This window comes from Chiroxiphia lanceolata, chromosome 8 (genome assembly GCF_009829145.1).
Source record: "Chiroxiphia lanceolata isolate bChiLan1 chromosome 8, bChiLan1.pri, whole genome shotgun sequence".
Lineage (NCBI taxonomy): Eukaryota > Metazoa > Chordata > Aves > Passeriformes > Pipridae > Chiroxiphia > Chiroxiphia lanceolata.
In genome coordinates, this window is record NC_045644.1 from 14,710,855 (window position 1) to 14,731,849 (window position 20,995).

The 20,995-nt window shown below is 59.4% G+C and overlaps 2 protein-coding genes across 2 annotated transcripts; one reads left to right on the forward strand and one right to left on the reverse strand.

The window, feature by feature from the left end:
• Positions 1-61: 61 nt before the first annotated feature.
• MMS19 (MMS19 homolog, cytosolic iron-sulfur assembly component) lies at positions 62-15,405 on the reverse strand. The gene is made up of 31 exons (XM_032695252.1): positions 15,252-15,405; positions 11,502-11,550; positions 10,657-10,757; positions 9,053-9,138; positions 8,557-8,631; positions 7,946-8,015; positions 7,626-7,754; positions 7,357-7,418; positions 7,009-7,095; positions 6,645-6,719; positions 6,287-6,364; positions 5,841-5,979; positions 5,312-5,466; positions 5,034-5,112; positions 4,673-4,798; positions 4,303-4,384; positions 3,868-3,965; positions 3,366-3,503; positions 2,978-3,133; positions 2,634-2,733; positions 2,380-2,482; positions 2,199-2,273; positions 1,950-2,076; positions 1,765-1,865; positions 1,633-1,689; positions 1,335-1,521; positions 1,140-1,222; positions 877-1,041; positions 737-796; positions 515-615; positions 62-429 (listed from the first exon to the last, which is right to left on the reverse strand). Exons 1-31 carry the CDS (start codon positions 15,352-15,354, stop codon positions 402-404), a joined length of 3,075 nt encoding a protein of 1,024 aa, XP_032551143.1. The 5' UTR covers positions 15,355-15,405; the 3' UTR covers positions 62-401.
• A 135-nt stretch (positions 15,406-15,540) lies between these two features.
• Positions 15,541-20,744, forward strand: UBTD1 (ubiquitin domain containing 1). The gene is made up of 3 exons (XM_032695453.1): positions 15,541-15,622; positions 19,452-19,679; positions 19,909-20,744. The coding sequence occupies exons 1-3, from the start codon at positions 15,553-15,555 to the stop codon at positions 20,292-20,294; spliced, it is 684 nt and encodes a 227-aa protein (XP_032551344.1). The 5' UTR covers positions 15,541-15,552; the 3' UTR covers positions 20,295-20,744.
• The last annotated feature ends 251 nt before the right edge of the window (positions 20,745-20,995 follow it).

Here is a 20,995-nt window from a genome sequence, read left to right on the forward strand (position 1 = left end):
AGCTGCTCAACATACGGAAGGGCACTGAAGTCCCAGCCTGAGCTGCATGGAGACCCTCGGAGCATTACCAAAACAGATATATTTATTCCTCTGGCACGTGGGTTATCACACACCACATGTGTGCACAGACCTGTCCTTTCCACTCATGTGGTGGATCTGTCCATCACTGTCTCTGGCTGCAGCAGAGGGTGGACAAGCCATGAGCAGCACAGCTCCTTCCCTGCTGTGGGTGCTGGGAAGGTGCTGCAGTGAGAGGTGCTTTCTGCCGGCCTCCATGCTTCAGCCCTGGCACTCAGGGCAGCACTGGGCTCCGAGGGTCCATGGCATCAGTTGGATGGCTTGGCAGGTTAGCAGGGCACCAGTCAGATTGTCGGTCAGCACAGGAAGGGGATGCAGGGCACTCACCTGCCTGGACTCCCCAGCAGGAACCTGTGGGGACAGAGATGGTGCCATCAGCTGTGTTCTGTACACGGGGGCACCCTCCCCCTCAGCAGCTCCTGCCACACACACTCACCATTCCCCCCGTGCTGCCACCGCTTCCTTCCGCACCAGTCTCTTTTTGTCATCCAAAGGCTTGGCCAGTGCCCGGATAACTCGGGCCTTATAGGGGAGCAGCTGTAGGACAGAAGGGGATCTTAGTGAGAGAACTGGGTGCTGGCTGCCCTCCAGGAGGTTTGGGACCCCCTTGCCCCTCTACATGCAGGAGCAGGCAGCAGGGCACTGCAGGAGCACTTACCACTGGTGTGGGCAGGCAGGTGAGTGCATGGGCACAGCGCAGGGCAGCGATGCGGACAGCCTGGAACAGACAGGGCTGAGGGCAGCACAAGGGGGTGGCGGAAAGTGGCATGGCAGGGAGGAAGGAGGGGGTGCACGCACCATGGTGGGGCTGGAGGTGAGGTTGAGGAACTTGGTGACCAGTGTGTCGACATGCAGGCTCATGATCTGGGGAGCTTCGAGCAGCAGCGGCTGGAGGCAGCTCAGTGTGGAGAGCTGAACCACACGGTCTGAGCAGGACAAGGCCTCAAGCAGGAGGGAAAGCAACTGCAGAGAGGGAAGGATACAGGAGTCATGAATAACCCCAAACCATGCACTCCGCAGTGTCACAGCTCCCCCTGCCTGCCGCCAAGGCTGGCTCTTACCGTGGGCAACTCTGTCACCAGCACAGGTTTGGGGAGGTGGTTGAGCACATGGGACAGGCCCTTCAGGTAATTGGCCTTCACGTCTGTGGAAAGCAGAGATGGTCACAAGCAGCCAGGAGAAGGAGGGGATGCTAGCTCAGGTCCCCTGGGTAAGGGGTCAAGGGTGGTGAGGCCGGGCTAGGGGTGGCCTCTCACCGGGACCAGCCCTGTGGAAGCCCTGCACCAGCTTGGGGACGTTGTCAGTGAAGAAGCGCTGGCGGAACATGATGCGCACATCAGCGTGGCAGCCCTTGTGCAGCACGTCCGGGGACTCCGCCATGAGCAGGGAGAAGCCGTCGGCCGCAGCTGGGCCCAGCTCCATGTCACCCAGCAGGCCCAGCAGCTGTGAGGGAGAGAGCCCTGAGAAGGAGTGCCCTGCTGCTGGGGGTTCGCAGCCAGATGTGGGGGAGCAAGGCAGGTTTCTCAGACACTACCCAGCCCCACCACTGCCTACCTTGTCTGTCAGGCAGGAGCTCAGGGGGTGGTAGCGCAGCACCAGGGCTTTGGTCACCTGTGCAGGCAGAACAGTCAATGCCAGGCTGGCCCCCCCTGCCCCTCTGGCTCACACATCCAGGGTAGGCCTTACCCAGAGCAGCAAGGTGAGTGCCTGTGTTCGGCAGGGTCCCTCCACAAGGCTGGGCTCCATCCTGTTCACTGCAAGCTGCAGGATCTCATCCAGCTGCTGCCCTGGGGACACAGAAGGGACAGGCTGAGCCATTCCCCCTGCCAGCAGTGGGCAGGGACCCACAGCATCTACCCCAGCTCACTTACCTGCGGGGTGCTTGTTCACCAGCCCTGCAAAGCACTTGGCAGCTGTGGTGGCTGTGAAAGGGCAGTTGCAGGAGCAGCTCAGTGCCAGCAGCTCCCGGAGCAACCATTCCTGCTGAGGAATTGCCACCTGGAAGAGACATGGATTGTTTTATGGCCGAGGGCTACAACTGCTCCCTCCTCCTGTCTGTGGACACAGGCTGGAGGGTGCTTGGGCAGGGCTCCTCTCCACCCTGCTCCCCACCAACATACATTGCGGGGCAAGGAGCAGACGAAGGCCATGAGGAGGGCGACCAGGCGTCTCTGTGCCTCCAAGCACTCCCCATCCTGTGAGGGAAGAACAGTGCCCATGTCAGAGTCCTTACTGCCAGCCTATGCCAACATTCTCATTCTCTGCCCATTCTGGTACCCCAGCCCCAGTCACCAAATGTACCCCAAAAGGCCGGAAGGAGCAAGGAAAACTGTTCTGGGGTAGGAAGGAGACCTCTCCATTCAGAAAGAGGGGGACCACATGAGACACGCTCTGGGCAGCCAGCCTAGGAGAAAACAAATGTTGCAATGTGCTGCTCTGGGAGAGTTACCAGAGCTCCCGAGTACCTCCCAGGAGGCACAGATGGCAGCAGGGGGCACATGGCCTGCCCCCTTCCCATGATGGAGTGTCCAGCTTCCCACCCAAGCATCACTCACTCAGGGCTCAGGTGAGTGGTGGCAGCACTGATGACAGGGACCATGGCCGCCAGCACCTCTTCCTCCAGCAGTGCCTTGCCCAGCAGCTGGTGGGTGCTCTCTGCAGGTAGTGGGAGAAAAGGAACTTGCTGGAGCCTGCTGTCCAGAGGGAGGAGGCAGCCACAACTCACTGAACCCACACTAGACTGGGGCAGGGCTCTGGGGCAGTGTGATGGAGCAGCAGGGCCCACAGTCACCCGTGGGGGCCGGAGGGCATCAGCAGTAGTGCTGACCTCAGAGTCAGGGACTCCAGAGAGCCTGGGAGCTGCCTGCCCTCCCCTCTCCCACTCCAGCCCTACACTTACCTTGCATGGCTGCCTGCACAGCCATGGCCAGGAGGCATGGCACCACTGTCTGGTGGAAGTACCAGCAGCCCTCTGCATCCTGCTGGCATTGCAGGGCCACACGGTGCAGGCTCTGGCACACAGAGACCACGTCCTGGGTGTTCCTGGCCTCGCTCCCTGCAGGGCACAGTCACCATCACATCAAACAGCCTCAGCACCCAGCCCCCTGATCGGCACCAGGAACCCAGGACAAGGCAGCCCTCCTGACTCCCACACCACCGGTGGGATTCACAGGCCAGCCCTGGGCTCCTTGCACGACTTCCAATCTGACTCTCCCAGCCATCACCAGTAACAGAGGTAGCTCCTGCCCAGACACACTCCATGGAGCTGCCTGCTGTGGCTCCTTTACCTTTCTGCACCTTCTGGAGATGCTGCAGCAGGACAGGGACAGTCTCCCTCACAATGCTGGTGTGGGTGGACACGGCCGCCAGGGCCTGCAGGCAGCGCTGCTGCAGGGAGCAGTGGCTGTGGGAGCTCTCCTCCCGCTCTGAAGAGGAAATACACCTCAGAGGGGGACTGGGGTGACCCCAGGCCGCCTCGCCCAAGGGCAGTCAGGGACCAGACCCTGCTAGGGTGGATGGGGTGAGGCAGCACAGCAGACCCAGCCTGTGCCAGGCCCAAGGCACTCTGCCTGCTCTGCAGCTGGGCAGCTCCTCCCCATGAGGGTGATCCAGGCCACATGGGCTGGCTGCCTGACAGCCACAGCCTTCCCTGTGCCAATACACTGGGAATACCCCAAGGAGAGCCACCAACCTACACCGTGTGGCACAGCCCCACTGCCTGGCAGGAACTGCATGGGGATAGGACAAGCTTCACTCCAAAACCAGACATTGCTCCCTTCTCAGCCCTACCTGACTGCAGCTCCTTTTCAAGCCTGGGTACCATGTGTCCAGAGAAAACATTTGGGTAGATGGGGGCCAAGGACCCAGCTGCCTCCATCGCTGCTTCACTGCCAGGATGAGAAGAGAGTGGGAAAGATGACACAAGGAATGCAAATTTGGGCCTGCTTGTACACCAGCTGCACAGACCTGAAGGTGCCTCCAGAAACTCATTTCTCAGCAATTTGTCTTTTTCACCCTTCTGGCAGGCAGAGCAGAGCTCCCTGATTTGACAGGCCCAGACTTTCTAATTTCCAGCCCATGAATTGCCTGGTTTATCCCATATGGTCTTTTAGTTCAGAGAGTTCCTGTGCCTTCCCCAGACTATAGCCTGTCTCTCAGCAAAGCCAGGATTTGTTTCTCCTCCCAGAATGTGGGTGACTGCAGTGGTGCCAGCCCATCCCTCACCTGCTCTGGGAATCCTCCTCATGAAGAGCGAGACGGATGAGGTGATCCACAACCAGCTCCAGGTCAGAGGAAGACAAGAAGCCTGTAACAAGAGCCGTAGAGGAATACTGCCCTCAGCCAAAGGCAAAGATGCTGGTATTCTGGCCAGCATCCTTCCCCCTCATCCAGGCTAGCAGCATCACAGCAGCATAGAAATGCCAGAGATACAAAGTACCCAGCAAAGACAGGCAAGAGAGAGACCAAGTGTCCCTAGTGCTCATGGCTTAGGTAGAAAATGCTGCGACTACTACAGGCAGCAGACAAGGACATCCCATCTCCCAGAAGAGTGTGACACCTCCCTCTCCCTCCCCAAGGGAAACAAGGCACCAACCTTGAAGGGAGCCCAGGAGAGTCAGTGCCTTGATCCCAACCAGTTGCAGCTGCACACTGGGATCTGTCAGCGCCGAGAACACCACAGAACAAACCGGGCCTTGGAGTGACAGCAGAGTGCTCTCATCTGGAGAGAGGGGCATGGTGTCACTGCACAGCCACCACCACGGCACCTGACAGACCCTTTCTGGGGCCCTGCAGTTGACACCCAGCCATGCAAGGATCCCGGGAGATGGCAGGGGGTCGTACATGCAGCCACCCTTATCAGTGAACTTTCCTTGTCTGTCAACATACAGGAAAGTGAGGTCAGAACCAGCAGTCCCCAGGACACGGGTGCCTCCAGAGGAACCAGCCACCCTCACCTTCTTCCACATGTCCCCACTTCTGCTGCAACTCGAGGAAGCCCAGCAGCATTTCCAGGATTGTCCTCCTCTGGCTGCTCTACAGGGACACAAAGGCATAACACAGATCACCCTCACTGCTGGGACACTGCTGCACCTTGGCCCAGCGCTGAGAGGCCACAGGGTGCCCATGGGACGAGGGAAGGGCACTTAGACACCCTGCTCCCACCAAGTGCTGCAAAGCCAGTGGGTGCACTCAGCCCCACTGCCTGTGCTGGCAGAGCCCGGGTGCCCCTCACCTGCGTGTGCTTGGTGTACTGCTCCAGCAGCAGGGGCAGGACACTGCGGGTGACACGGTAGTAGGTGCGGAGGGAGGCACCGGCTGCTGCCTGCAAGAGTTTGGCACTGGGCCACACCAGCTTCATGTCGGGCTCGCACAGATGGTGCCTGCAATCTGAGATAGGCCGGGCGTCAGCTGCACTGGCGCAGAGCTCCTCTGCCTCGCGTGCGGGGACGCAGCTGATAGCTGGGCTGGGACGTGCTGCTGGGGCGCAGCTCTGCACTGCAGCACAGCCTTCCTATCTGAGCAGCTTCCCACAGCTGCAAGCACATAGCACAGCTTTGGACACCCAATCCCAGCAGAGAGGAAAGCAGCTCAATCCCCTTCTCCTCCCTTTCTGCAGCCAATTACCTTGGAGAAGATGAAAGTGGGTGTGAGGGCTAGAAAGAGAAGAAAGGCTTGAAAGAGAAGTGGAGGGCAGATCTCTAGCTAGGAGGACGCTTTCAGGCCTAGCTGCTCAGGACAGGGTAGGTCTCTCTGCTAGCTACCTTGCAGGATGCTGCTGAGGAAGGAATCCAACAGATCCTCAGCATCAGAGCTGAGCACGGAGCGTGAGAGGCAGGCAGAGAGGGCATGCAGTGCAGCCAGGCATTCCGTCTCAATCTTCTCACTCGCTGTCTGGAACACCTGCAGGAGAGGCCATGGAATGACCTGAGTTCCATGCTGATCCCAACCACAGGCTTCAGGCTCCGAACACAGGCTGAAGGGTTCAGGCTCTCGCCTCACTTCCCACGTGATTTGAACACGTGATGTGTGTGTGGCACATCCAAGCCCCAGGGACATGCTGATAGGGCTGGCCTGTCCCCTTCACTTCTCAGCTGGGGCTGTTCAAGGTCACAGGTGCAGGTTGCTGGGAGATATGGGGCCCACCTGGTCTGGCCATGAGCTCCTGCTCAACAGAAGCCCAGCTGTGGTAGAGCCCTGCAGTACTCACCTCTCTGCGCAGGGATGACCAGAGGCTGGGGAGGAATTCCTGCAGCTCCTTCTGCCCGTAGATGGCACAGCAGGCAGTCTGCAAGAAGGAGCCAGGAGAAAACATCACAGAGAAGCCAGTATCAGGAGGACACAATGCAGGGACACTGCCCATCCTGGCAGGCTCAGGCTGAGCTGCACGAATCACTCAAGAGAGAGAAAAACAGGAAAGAGTGATGCAGGCCAAACCAGGACTCTGGAACTTGTGGGTCTGCAAGGCAGAGTCTCTGGCAGGCAGGGACAAGGGCTCAGAGCTGGCTGGCAGCTGCTGCTGCCACAGCCCAGCTGTACGCTGAAGGGAATAGGGGAGCCCTCCTTACCAGAGTCTGCAGGGAGTCAAGCTTGGCACTTTGCAGTTCTGAGTCCAACTTCTCAATAAGCAGAGGGAGAAGAAACTGCAGAGAGAGGCACTTACACTCAGTCCACCCTTTGCACCACCTCATCCATGGCCCTGCAGGGCTGCAAGTTCAGCCTCTGCCAGGAGAGCAGAGGTGGAGGGGTAGCTGCAACAGGCAGATCCTTCCCAGGAGCACTCTCTCCATGCCCAGTCCTAGCAGAAGACAGAGTGCCCTACTGCAAGCTCCTGGTCCCAGTTACCTGCATCCCACAGAGCCACAGCAGCAGCTGCACCACTACTAAAGGCAGCCTGTGCTCAGGGAACAAGGGTGCTCAAGAACCCCCTACCTCAGCAAATTGGGGTGTAGAGGCCAGTACAGCCCGGAGACTCAGGATCAGGTCTTCTCTCTGGATGCCATGAGGATCATTGGGGGGCTGGAAAGGAAGCAGAGAGCAGGTCACCCACCAGTCAGGAAACATCCCAACCCAGCCATCAGCCAAGGCTGCATTGCCTCATCTCTAGCAAGGCAGCAGCGGTGCCAGTCACTGCAGTCAGCTGTGCACCAGCCTGTCCAGCTGGGTACCACAGCTCAACACTGCCAAGACTCTTGCCCACCCTCTCCTCCCATTCCACAAAGGGGACACAACCCCCTGAGAAAACACCAGAAGGTATAGGCACAGGGCAGACTCACTCACTGGAGTAAAATCAACAGGGAAGTAGCAGGATGTAACTTCAAACAGCTCCTCCACAAAGGGACCTGCAGGGAGGAGAAGAGGGAGTGAGCAGAGATGCTGGGCAAAAAAGGCCCAGCAGCTGTGTCTAGCACCCATGACAGGCTGGCTCTGCAGCTCTTAAAGCATGTCAGGGACCACCCCACTCCTGGCCAGACCCAAGAGCCATCCCTCTAACGGCTCAAAGAAAAGGGACACGTTTCCAGTCAGCTCAGCAGCAGGCTCAGGCTCACCCAGGGCATAGTCCTTGGTAATGAGATCACGCACGATCTGGAAGGCCACCAGCAGATTGCGGGGATCCTTCTCTCCGTCCATGACCTGGATGAAGCCAAAGGTGAAGTCGGTACCCAGGCCCTTCAGCTCTGCAGAAAGAAGGAGCATGAGCAGGTGCAAGACACCAGACCATACCAACATGGCATTAAATCAGCCCAGTTTCCCCAGCCCCACAGTCCTTTTCCAGCTCTCCTAGCCACAGAGCCCTTGGAGAAGGCAAAAGTGAGCCATTTTCCCAGTCTCAACAACGCCAGAGTGGTTCTGGCATCTGCTCCCTCACCTTCCTCCCTGGTGCTCATGAAGTTGGTGATGATGCTGTAGACTGTGTGTCGGTCCAGCTGCAGCAAGGACTGGAGGGAGGAGCAGAGCAATCAAAACCAGCCTTTACACATGGCAGCACCACTGCCCACAGGCAGCACATGCCCCTGAGGAGAAGGCAGGACCTCCAGAAGCTCAGCTGCTGCTTCCTGGCATGCAGATCCCATTTATCACATGTAAAGTGTGCACATGCCTATGCAATGGCACCTGAACATGACTGTGTCCATCACTGCATGAATGCACCATCAGTCACATCAGGGCCATGCATTACATCCAAGGCACTGCCAGCATAAACAATCCTAAATTGGAGGAGAATTGGGCTGAGGGCACTTAAATATAGCCTGGAGAATGGAGCCAAAGGGTGTAATTCCCCCAGGGCTGAGAGAAGAGAGGACAAGGGCCAACCAGGATCCTCAGCTGCTGTCTGCCTCTCGCTCTACAGTGACCCAGTGCTGTCTCTAAGCTCTGCAGAAGCACTGGGTCACTGAATGTGGCCTGTCCTCAGGGCAGGCAAGCCATCCCCAGACACACAGGGAACAGGGATCAAGGAAAATGAGAAATCACACTGCTCACCTGCACGTGTACCTCCTGGAAAATGGCTTTGAGCACAGACACCGCTAGTCCTGGGGACAGCACCTCACACATGCTCTGGGAACAGGAGAAAAAAAGCAAGAATAGAAGACCATTATGGCAGCCACATAACAGAGCTCCTGCCTCCACACAGCAGCTGCCTGCAGGATTCTCTCCCATAACAGGGAAAGCTCACCACCCCCTCCCCAGACAGGACAGGACAGGACAAGATGCCCATCATCTGTGCTGTTCCCCAGGGTAGCCAGGGAATCCTTGCCCCAGTACCAGAACAGGGCAGGAAATCAAGGTAGTCTCCTCTCCCTGGCTCCTCTGCAAAGGGCACAGCAAGAGCACAAAGGAGACAGGACAGTGCTGCTAGATGGGCTGAATGAGATGAACACTGCTTGATATGCTGCTCCAACCTGTACCCAGGTGTTGCACCTCCCAACACCATTCTGGAGTGCATCCCTGCACTGCGGGCTGGGGAGCGCGAGCTCACCAGGGCTCGGAGTCCCTGGAGCACTGATGGGATCACCAGGTGATGGTCCTGCAGCCGGCTCTCATAGAATAGGACGAGATGCAGCACTGTCAGAAAGAGACACCAATGTGTGTTAGCCACAGGAAATGCAGCTGCTGTGTGCTGCCCCCAGCTCAACTATAAGCTGACGAATTAAGAGCGAGCACATCTTGCACTGCTAAATGGGAAGAACTGCCACTGTTGGGTGCACCCACCTGGCTCCAACAACCGCGCCCTCCCCACCGTGAGCAGCCCACGCATGACCACAGCAGGGCAGCAGCAGCCTCTGGCTGCTGCAAAGATGCTGGAGCTGCCCGAGAGGCATTTGCCCTGGCCTGTCCAGACATGTGCAGCAACAGAGCAGCAGATGTCTGCTCAGCAGAGGCTGGAGGATATCGTCGGGTGGGGCTCAGGATTGGAGCAGGAGCTCCGGCTTCCCAGCTTCCTCGCACTTGGCTCCACAACACGTTCCCAGCCCCTGAGTCACGGCCACGGGCACCTTCACACCCCGGCCCTGGGGAGTGGTAGCAGGAAGCAAACTGGAAGAGCCGGCTAGCAGCATCCTGTGCCCACAGCTGCTGCAGAAACTCACCCCTCCAGGAGGCAGCCTGACGCAGTTCTTGAGAAATGAACTGCATGAGGAGGAACATGAGGCCCTAACCCAGCTCACTCCCCTTGCTCAGCTGCCTGACTTTGCCAGGCATCCCCACTGAACCTCCCCTCTTCTGGCTGCCCCTCCAGAGCACCCCAGTTCCCACCACAGTCATCACACCCGACTCCAGCTACTCCAGTAGATAAGTCTCTACGCACAGCTGCTCTTAGCCCTGCCTGGCTCATGTCTGAGCCTTACAGAGAGCCAAATGCTAAGGACTAAGCACCTTTTACTTCCATCTTCCCTTCCTCCACCTTACTTACTAGCTGGGCCCCACTGTCTTGCCAGCCTGCTGGCAGAGGTTCAGCTTCCCATCTGCAAGGCTCTCAGGTCCAAGCTAAAGTCTGTCAGCGTTTACTGGCCTCCCCTACTGCCAGCCAGTTGCTATGGGGCATTTAACAGAGCCAGACCTTCTCCTTGCCTCCATGAACAGGGCATCTTCCTCTCCCCACTCCATTCCCTCACTCCACTCTCATCCTTACACTGATCTCCCCTTCTTCCCAGACCCCCGAGTTAACTGAGGTTCCCCTTGAGTTAATATGCGCAGGCTGCAGGGCTGCAGCATGACTTGCTGTGCGAAGGGCTGTTTTCCTGCACTGAATCACCACTCGAAGATTTTTGACACAGAGGTGTGTCCCCAAGGTGTCCCACGTGGCGCTGAGCACACCTGGGTATGCAACACTGTCACACTGTCAGGGGCACCCCCTGTAGCCCAGGGCTTTGGCGTGTTCAGAAAGTGACGGAATTGCGTGGTGAGGTTGGCAAAAAGGCTGCAGCGTGAAGCCTCATGCCCTCCTTGAACTTTGATTCTTGACAGATGTGTACAAAGTTGTCATGGTGCTAAATCAATCCCTTTGCGAATTGCAGGACAGAAACTTTAGTAGCACAGGCTTTGCCCCCAGCCAGCCACTCGAGGGCCCAGAGCAGCCCTTACCTTCCTTCTCCTGGAGCGTGGAGTAACACTGGAGCAGGACTTGTGATAACAGCTGGATGCCTCGCCCTCGGGTCCGAGGATCTGTATTCTCCAGGCAGAACCTACACCAAGCAGGGAGAAAGCCCAAGGGGCCTATTGTGAGCAGGGACACCCAAGCAGGAAGTACATCCTGAGCAGACACATTACAAAAACAAAGAGGTGCCACTCTCTGGGCAGGGTGGCCCAATCCTGCCTGACTTTCCAGCAGGGTTGGAGCAGACTCCTTTGTCCCTGATGGTGCTGCATGCACCTGGCCCCAGAGCCACGCAGAAGGAATCCAGGTCCCCAAGGAGGACCAAAGAAATTGCCCTTGCATGATGCTCCGAAGATCACAGGGGTCAAAAAAGAGTAAAACCTCTTATGAGCTGGGCAAATCCACACCCCCACCTTGGGAGAAAAAAAGCCAGGCCATGACAGCTTGGAAACATAAGCAAAAGCTGAGTGCCAGACAACTCATGACACGGTGCTGTGCAGCTGTGTGCTCAGGCAGCTGCTGCTGGGGACAGACCCAGCTGAGAAGCGCCCTGTAGCTCGCTGCCTGCCATAACACCTCCCCTCGGTCCTGGGAGAGCATCAAGGGCTGCTCCAGCTCCTCTCTTTCTCAAACAGCTCCCATGTCTAGGGAGGGTAAAACACCACTCAGGCCCTCTGCTGTGAGTAGACAACATCCTGCACACTGTGCTGTGTCTACCAGTGCTGAAGCTCGTCCTGGACGAGCACACCTTTCCTTCTAACTGCACCTCCTCCTGGGAATGTCCTCTGCAAGGCCCTTACCTGATGTATAACATGCATAAAGCTTTTCTTACCCCAGAGCTTCCACAAGCTGCAGCACTGTCCACTTTCCATCTTTCACCCCTGGAAAAAGGAGGTAAAGAGAGTGAACCAAAGAGACTCCCAGAGTATCAGGCAGGCATGGTGCTGGAGATGGATGCTGGGAAGCATCCTGGCACCAAGGCTGTTTGGTGCTGGTTCTTCACTAAGCACTGAATGAGCCATGTGCACTTAGTTGGTGAAGCTGCCTCCAGCCCTGCCTGCAAACACGTCTGAGAGCGAGAGCTGCCTCGACTGGATCAGAGCTGAGAGCAGACAGCCAAGGGAGAACCTGCCTGCATTTTGCCTCTACCCAGTCCCCACAGCCTGGCTGTATCCATTACCAATGTGTGGCTTCTTAGAGAAGCCTCACTGTGCTCCACTTTGCTGAGACACTAAAAACCACTTGTCCAATGTGAGCAAGCTGGGAGGAGACAGAGGGCAGCTCCCCAGGTGCTTCCTGAGGGAGAACTGGCCGAGCAAACAGCCCAGACAATAGTGATCACCCAGCTTCCCACTTTGGCTCCATCACCTCCACACTGTGCTGAACAACACCTGCACAAACTCCTTCCAAGACGGTGGGCAGGGAGAAAGGCAGCTTTGTGGTCAGAGGAAGACAACATGCTGGGACTCCTGAAGTCTGTTTCCAGCTCTGACTCAGACACCTCATCAGGTTGCCTCATTCACCTCCTGCCTCCATATGCTTGCAACTCAACTGGGGGAAGAGTCACTCCTCAGGAGGCTTTGGTAAGGACCTGCTGCATCCTACAAGAACCTTTGCAGAAGGGCAGGTTGTCCATTCCCACCCCCCATTGCCAATGCAGTACCTTCCCAGAAGGAAAGCTCTGTGTGTGGTCTCTGGTCACACATGGGGTGGGAGACAAGGGATTGCCTTACCTTCAGACCCCCTAACCTGCAGCTCAGGTGGCAAGGGACATTACTGGGAAACAAGCAGCACCCCTCACTCTATGCAGGTAAAACAGCACTCTGCCCCCCTCAAAAAACAGCCACCTTCCAGACACCAAGACTCACTGTCTTTTCCCAGGAGCACTTCTGGGTACTCCAGAGGGCCCTGCTTATCCCTCCACCCTGTTGAATCTACATGACTGACAGGGTACAGCCTCTCAGAAGCCCAAAGGTTTCATTCTAGGCTTTCCCAGGCCTTGTCCCAGCTAGTGTTTCCCACTCTTGCAAGCATTTATTGTCTCTTCCTAAGCAGTTAATTCCAGTAGTAAGTCACACTGTTCATCAGAGAGCTGTCTCTGAGGATGGGATGACAGTGTTTTCTGACAGCAGGCAGCCCAGACTCCAGAGATAGAGCTTCCAATCCCACTTGACGCAGCAGGGAGAAGCAGCCTGGACTGAGGGACAGAAGAGATAAAGGGAGCTGCGCAGAAGAAGAGCCCAGCAGGTTTCAAGAGTCGACAGGCCCAGACTGAACAGGGGGTGCCTTGACTGACAACCACAAGGTGCTGGCAAAGTTTCTTGCAGAATAACAACAGCGAAACAGCAGGTGGACGCTGTGCACCAGCCAAAGCAGAGTGGGCCACTGGGAGAGCTTGGATGGCCCCTCCACACCCGACATCCCACTCTGCAAGCTCATGAAGAGCCCTCGAGTCTCTATACAACTATGGAGAAGGTCTGAGATAAATGCTGTCTCTGCAGCCAAATGCTCTGCCTCTCTGTGTCTGCAGAGACCAAAAGCAGCTTCTACACAAAGCTGCTGGTTCCCTACACAACAGGAAAGAGCTGATGATCAAATCACAGCCGGGTACTGATGCTCCCTGTGAGCAGCAGCAGCGAGGTCAGTAGCCCCTTGCCTCAGCTCAGGGAGGGAGTTCACTCTGTCCTCAGGGACCTGGCTGTGACCACCTTCACCTCACGTGGCGTGGCCACCCGGCCCTGGCAGGACCTGTGAGCACGGGCTCTGCTCCCAGGCAGTGCCGGGGGTGTGAGCACAAGCACAGCTGACTGGACCTGCCTCATCAGCACGGCAGGCACATGGTGAGCCCGAGAAACTGCTGCCTCCACATCTGGCAGCAGCACGTATGTCCCCAAGGTTAATGACGCACCTTGAATCCCAGCTCTCCCTGTACCAGGAGGGGTTGCCTTCCTGCTCTGGGATTCCTGTAGTCCCAGAGGCAAAACAGAAGCGTGTCAATCACCCTGTGCTGGACTGCTACTCTGAACCAACCTGTTCCTTTTCCTAACAGGTCTGTCCCCCCTTTCACACAGTGTCCTCCTAGGTATTAATCACTTCTGCAGGCCTTCCATTCTTGTCTTCCCCACACCCTCAAAACACGAGCACAGCATTTATAGGGAATGTGTGATGAATTCTGTAACAGTGGTATCCTTCTCTCCCCATCTTTTAATAAAGACAAGTTCAGTCTCCTTCTGCTACCCACTGACCTGTGCAGCCCAAGCTGCCTGTGACAGCACCAAAGCCTTCCTGCCACTTGCCAATTTATGCTCCTTTTAGTCTTCAGCAACACACAGGGAAGCTGAATGTGTTTCTTCCAACAATTACACAACAGTCATGAGGTTAGGAAAAAACCTTCCCTTTTGCTCACGGATATGTGGTGCAATTTAATCCTTTCTGATGTGTGGTTCTGTGTGAGGTCAGAAGGGCTGAAGGACACTTCCCAGCACCCCCCCCCCGTTTGTCCAGGTGGGTTTGTCACAAGTGTCACAGTCTGAGGAGAGCTGAGAGGGGAGGACAGGTAATTCCCTCTGTATGTCTTCCAAGAGACAAAGTTTTCTCTGGGCATTTATGTAACACAACCACAGATGACAACAGCAGTTGTAAGGTTATCCTAAATATGCCACAGACCTTGTGCAACTCTTCTGCAATTTCTTAAATGTCACACAGTTCATAGCAAGTGAATTTCTCCAAATTTCCTCAGCATTTTCTTCACTTCATGTCACACAGGCCACTGGGTCACCTTCCTGTTTTGCCAGCTCATCTCATCATCAAGATACCATGGATCAGTTCACAATCCATGAGCTTTGGCAAAGGCCTATAAGCTACCCCTCTGTATAATGCAACCTACACAGTCTTTCTCTGCTCTCTCAGCTCCTTCCTGAAACATGCTGAAGCCACTGCCTAGAAACACAAACATGCCGCCTTATGCTTAGAAAGGCAAGGTCCTGAAGCTGCAACTGCCCTAATGTAACAAAAGTCACTAAATTGCTGTTCCAAGCAGAAAGACAAATTATCCAAAAGCCTCAAGCCCTGCTAGGAAAGGAGGAGAAACCGCAGTGAGGGCAGTCAGAGCCTGGGCCCCAGAAGCAGGGGCCAGTACAGTAGTCACCTCCCACAGCACCTCAGCCAGGCCAGGAGCTCCCTCCCCACTGCCGTATTCACCCACTTTTTCCTCACCCCTGGAGCCCCCCGCTGCTGTCCCACTCCTGCCCCATATGTCCCTCCCAACGCCCAGCTCGCAGCTGCAGCACAGCCTATTCCCTTGTGCCCTGCCCCGCACGGCAGCCCAACCCACGGCCACGCTCTGACCCGCTCCTCCACACCCCTCCACACCCCACCCCACCCCCCCACCCCATCCCATCCCATCCCATCCCATCCCGCCCCGCCTTGCCCTGCCCTGCCCAGCCCCACGCTCCCCTTCAGAGCCCTCCCCACACCTCCACATGACCCGCCCGGCCGCACCCACGCCCGCCCCAGGCCCAGCCCGGCCCCGCCGCCGTGCTCAAGCCCAAGCCCCGCCCTGTGGCCGCACCCCGCCCGCTACCTGCCGCCACCTCCGCGGCGCAGCCGTCCTGCTGCCCGGCCACGAAATCCTGGACGGAGGCGGCGAGCGGCTCCATCCCCGCCCCGGCCCCGGCCGCCGCCATGACACCCGCGCGCAGGGCCGCGGCCCGGTGTATCCCCCACAGTGGTCCCACCGTGCGCACGCGCGGGGGGGCGGTGCCGGCGGTCACGTGCGCCGGGGGGCGGGGCGGCCCCGCGCGCACAGGGGCCCCGCGCGCACGGGCGGGCGCAGCGCGGAGCCGGCGCGGCCCCGATGCCGAGCGCCGCCGCTTGGCCCCGCCATGGGCGGCTGCGTGGGGCGGCAGCGCCGGGAGCGGCCCGCCGGCGGCGGCAACACCCGCAAGCGAGCAGGTGAGCGGGGGGCCGTCCCGCCCGGGCACCCCCGCGGTCGCGGACGCCGGTGGGGGGGGGCTGTCCCGTGTGCCCCTGGGGGTGGCGGGCGCGGGGGGAGAGCGTGGGCACCGGAGGGGCGCAGTCCGCAACGGGACAGCTGCCCCCGCGCCCGAACTCGGGAGCCTCTCTGTGCCTTCGGGGGTCCCGGACAGCGGGGGTTCCAGTGCGATGCGCGGCCCCGGGAGCGGGCAGGCACCGCGGCTCCCGTCCCAGAGGCTTTGCGGGGTCAGGGCTGGGGTGCGCGGCGCGTCCAGCCCAGCCCTTGCAGTTCCCGGCTCCTCCCGGTGAGGTGGTGTCCCGGGGGGGCTGCGGGCTGGCTGGTGTCCCCGGTTTGGGCTCGACAGGGTTCCTTGGCACGACGCGGTCCTGCCTGCCCAGGATCCGTGCTGCCCCTACACTAGGTTGCTGCCGGCGGTCGCGACCCCGTCCCGGCTGTCCCGGAGCTTCGGGAGGTGCGGGGCTGGCAGGGAGCGGCTGCGCCGATCCGGAGAGCAGCGGCGGTGCGGGGGCACTGGTGCAGCCCCGCGGCCCCCCGGATTTACCGGAGCCGGATACCCAGGTGCCATGAGGCGTTTCCCCGTGATGCAGCCCTGGGGAGTCCCGGAGGCCGCGGGGACTGACAGGCAGGGCTGACTTTCGGCGGAGGGGCCGTGGGCCGGCGGGATGAATCACGCCTTCCCCTCGCCGCCTCCCCGGCCGGTGCCGTCGCAGCCGGTAATTACCGTGTTTATGGCAGAGCGGTGGTGGGCGGCGGGAGAGGAGGGGCAGGAAGCGTGTGCCCGGGACGGGGCGCCCCGGCCCTCGCCCGCAGCTGAGATGAGGGAGGGAAGGGCGTTTTCCCGTGGGACGGTGCCCGCTGCTCCGGCAGCACGTGCAGGGTGCCGTGGGTGCCGGGTCCGGCTGTACCCGTGGGCAGCCGCCCCCATCGCACGGGGCTCCAGATGTGCCAGCCTGCCCCGGGGATGTTCAGCTGGTGTGGGTTGGGGTGATGCCCCCCCCCCCCCCCCATGGAGCTGCAGCCTTTCCACCCCGGCACACTTTGCCCCCAGGGGTGCAGGTGCCCTCTTGTGGGTGTCAGTGGGGCCTGAGGTCCCTGACCGACTGTTCCCTCAGCTCAGGGGGGATGTGGGGGCATTACCTCATAAGGCTGCTGTGGCAGGGGGTGGGGTCAAATCCCAACATCTGGATCTGTGCGCTCCCCTCCTGTTGCAGGCAACAACTGACTGCAGGGCCCGTGTCTCCATCCCCACTTCTTGCCCCCTGTTAGGCTTTTCTGGGATGGATCGCAGTCCTCTCCTGGTACCCCTGGCAGCTGCTGCTGTGTTCTTGCAGTGTGTCCCTTCCTAGGAGAGCAGGGCTGTCCTCGATGCCCAGGCTGGATCCTGCTATTGCTTTCATGGTGCTACCAGCCCATGGGAGCTGCTCAGCAGGTGGTGGAGGATGAAGCAAGGCTACAGCTACCCTCACCTGCAGTACAGGGACATTGCTCTGGGCCAGCAGGTCCCAGTACTCAAGGATCTGCCACGGGTGGGGAGGGGGCCTCTGCCTACCCACCTCTGCTGCCAGAGGGGCGCTGCTAAGCAGCACATCTGCCTGGCTGGCTCCTGCCCTGGCTGGGGCTTGCTGTGACCCCCTGCGAAAGGGTCCTGTGAGGGCTCCCTGCAGCAGGTGACAGTGTTGTCCCTGGGGTGGCCAGCTTACCACAGCAGGAACAGGGGATGCTGGTGGCGTGCAGCATCCCAACCCTGCCTGGCCCAGGAAGTGACCGGCCAGCACTGCTGGAAGCAGTGTTGTGTGCCATCTGGCTGGCATGTTCTCCAGGGCCTCCTCCAGGACCTGTTGGCTGGGGCTGCCTGGGACTCCTGCTGGGCAGGGACCAAGCCCCAGGGCAGGGGAGCCTCTGGGGCACAGCCTCCTGCTTGGGGATCTGCACACCAGGGCACCATGGGGGGCCAAGCTGCGGGTAGGGTGCTGCAGGCACAGGGCAGGAGGCAGGCAGGCTGCCAGCCAGATCCTGTTGGCTCGAGTCCGGGCACAGCGAGCGGACGGACCTGTCTGGTGGTGCTGCTGTGGAGGGTTGCACAAGGGGCCAGGAATAGAGCAGCAGGAGGTGATTAGAAGGTGTGGGGCCCGACTGGGTGGCAGCAATAAATAGACAAGGCTTAAGCCCCTGCCTACCTGGGCAAGGCTGCTGGGCATGCCTGTCCACACGAGGCAGCCACTGCCTGTCCCTGCTCCCTGCCATGGCTGAACCCCATGGTTCCGATCCTGCTGCCTCCCCTGGGCCAGCCTCTTTCCTTTGCTGCGAGCAGAACTGAGGGAATGGTACTGGTTGGGAATCCTGGCTGTGAGGACACGTGCCCCAGCCAGGTGGCCACAGCAGAGTGGGGACATGGTCCTGGACATGTCCTTCAGGCTGGCTGTGGCCACTTCTCCACTGCCCTCCTGGGGCAGGTGCCGCCTCTGACCTTGCTCTGTCCTGTGGTGCTGCAAATCCCTCTGGCCCAGCACCGTGACTGCTGAATCGGCAGCACTGGCTGCTGCTGGCTGCCCTTGCTGCTCCAGGGATGCGGGCAGGATGCTGCCTGCCAGGGATGCTCAGTACCCAGCCCTGGGGTAGCTGAGCTCCTGTGCCCCTTGAGGATCTCTGGAGTGAATGCCACATGTGTGTCCAGCTCTGGGCTGGGTTCTCACCGGGAAGAAGATGCTATGCTGGCTCCAGTGGTCTTGGGTGGGGTGAGACAGAGCTGGTACAAAAAAAAGGTTACGTAGTTCCTTGTGTCACCACACACTTGCCCCAGAACAGTTGCCTGGGGAACATGGCTCAACCCACAGCAGGCAGTGGTGGCTGTCCCCCGTGACTGTGGTGTGTGGCATCACCTTGCGTGGCAGGTCACTGTATGGGCATAGGTATCCTCCCTGCCTGACTGGAGCCTCACTTTCCCTGTGCCCTGTCCATGCAGGATGGGTGCTGCCTGGCCCCAGGGAGAGGGGTGACAGGAAGGAGCTGTTGTCACTCTTTGTCCCCAGCTCAGCTGGGAGTGACAACAGCTCCTTCCTGCACCATGCATCCGGCCCAGCCGTGGGGCCGATGGGACAGGGCTGTTCCCACGGGGCCACAGCCCAGTGCAGGAAGGGCATGGTGGTGTTGGACTGGCATGGGGGTGGCCCAGATCCCTGAGCAGTGCTGGCTGAGGGTCTCTGGGAACATGGTTGGGGGCTGTTTTGTGGGGAACCAGCTCAGTTCAGCCCATTGCTGGGGCAGCTGTGGGCTGGCAGCCCTCCACCTTCCATGCCCTCTGCCCCCCTGATGCCCTGGACACTGTGCCTGCTGTCTTGCCTGCAGCTGGTCCCTGTCATCCTGGGGTGGGCAGAGGAGACGGTGAAGTCCTGACCCCCCTCTGCTGCAGCTCAGCCTCCGTAATCCCCTTCTCATTCCAACTGACCAGCTTATTTCCTGGCTAATTCCCCAAGCTATAAATACTGCTCTGCCTCAAAGGGCCCTGAGGCCCTGTGGCCACCTCATGGGGCAGCAACTGGTCCCCTGAGGGCAAAGGGTGTCACTTGTGGGAGCAACTGCTATGGGGCCAGTGAGATCTTGGGCAGGGCTAGCTCTAGCCCAGTTTGCCCGGCTGCAGGGGGGACTGTCCTTCACCAGGCAGGGTGATCCCTCAGACCCTCGCTGGGGTGTGAGGGGTCCCCAGTTATCTGTGGATATGGGGAAATGGGTGGCTCAGGGCCCAAGGGAGAGCCCTGTCCCTCGGCTGAGTATCCCCTCCCTCCCCAGGCCGCAATGAGCCCCTGAAGAAGGAGTGTCCCAAGTGGAAGAGCGATTACCCCATGACAGATGGGCAGCTGCGCAGCAAGCGGGACGAGTTTTGGGACACGGCACCCGCCTTTGAGGGCCGCAAGGAGATCTGGGATGCCCTGAAGGCAGCTGCCTATGCCGTGGAAGCCAATGACCACAGCCTGGCCCAGGCTATCCTCGATGGAGCCAGCATCACCCTACCCCACGGTGAGGGTCAGCCTTGGGGGTGTGGGTGGGGTGGGTGCTGGGTGACTCATATCTGGGCACGCGAGGATCCTAGGCTGGAGTGGAGAGGGACACACAACTGCCATCCACATGGCTCAGCCCAGCCAAGGGGGCCAGGGCAGCCTTCGCCACACTGCCTGGGGTGGCCCTGTCCCTATTTGGGTGGTCCATGGGGATGACCTCCCTCAGCATATCATCCTACTGTCCCCAGGGTCCCTGACGGAGTGCTATGATGAGCTGGGCAACCGGTACCAGCTGCCTGTCTACTGCCTGGCACCTCCCGTCAACCTGATCCTGGAACGGAGTGAGGAGGAGGCCGTGGAGCCGGCTGAGCCCCTGCCCAATACCCGGCGGGAGTTCACCCTCAAGGTACGGCTCTCCACCGGCAAGGACCTGCGGCTCAGCGCCAGCATGGGCGACACCATCGGGCAGCTGAAGAAGCAGCTGCAGGCACAGGAGGGCATTGACCTGGCCTGGCAGCGCTGGTTTTTCTCAGGCAAGCTGCTCACTGACCGCACACGACTGCAGGAGACCAAGATCCAGAAGGATTTTGTTGTGCAAGTGATCGTCAACCAACCCCTGCCACCAAGGAACTGAGCCACCCCCCACTGGATGAGGGAAGAGGGGAAGGGGCTGGGAGACAGTGGCACCTCTGGGGATGCTCCACGCTGTGCTCCAACCCTGCTGGAGGTGGAGCAGCCCCTGCTCCCCCCTGAGGCTGCCCCCTACCAGGGGGACCCGCCAGGAAGGTTTGCATGGGGCTCTGTCACCGCAGTGGCCCCTCTTGCCTGGGGACACGGGCAGGCGCCGTGTTTTCTGCAGGAGGTTCGAGACCAAATGTTTCTGGGGCTGGGGCTCCTCTGCCAGGCTGTGCCGGTGGGGAGAGGCTGTGACCCACTGGGCTCTGGCTCCCCCTGGCCTGGAGACCTGTGGGATGCTGGACTGGGTGGAGATGTCTCCCCTTTGTACATAGTCTGTATTTATCAATAAAGCCTTTTCATCCTTTCTCTGGCCTCAGGAACAGGCTGGAGGGGGCTGTCACCCACAGTGCCAGGAGGTCCCCATGCCTGTCCTATATCTGCTCTCATGTCAGGATAAGCATAGGGTAGCCAAGGGTAGCCTGGACACCCCAGCTCTGCTGCCTAGTGCTGCCCTGATCCTGTCCTGCCAGCTCCAGCCCTTTGCCTACCTGGACCCTTCCCCAGCACATCCTCCCACTGTCATCCTGGCTGCTTCTCAGTGTAGGATGACCACCTCCCTTTCCCAATGCTTCCTCTCTGGAGGTTTAAGCCTGCGTC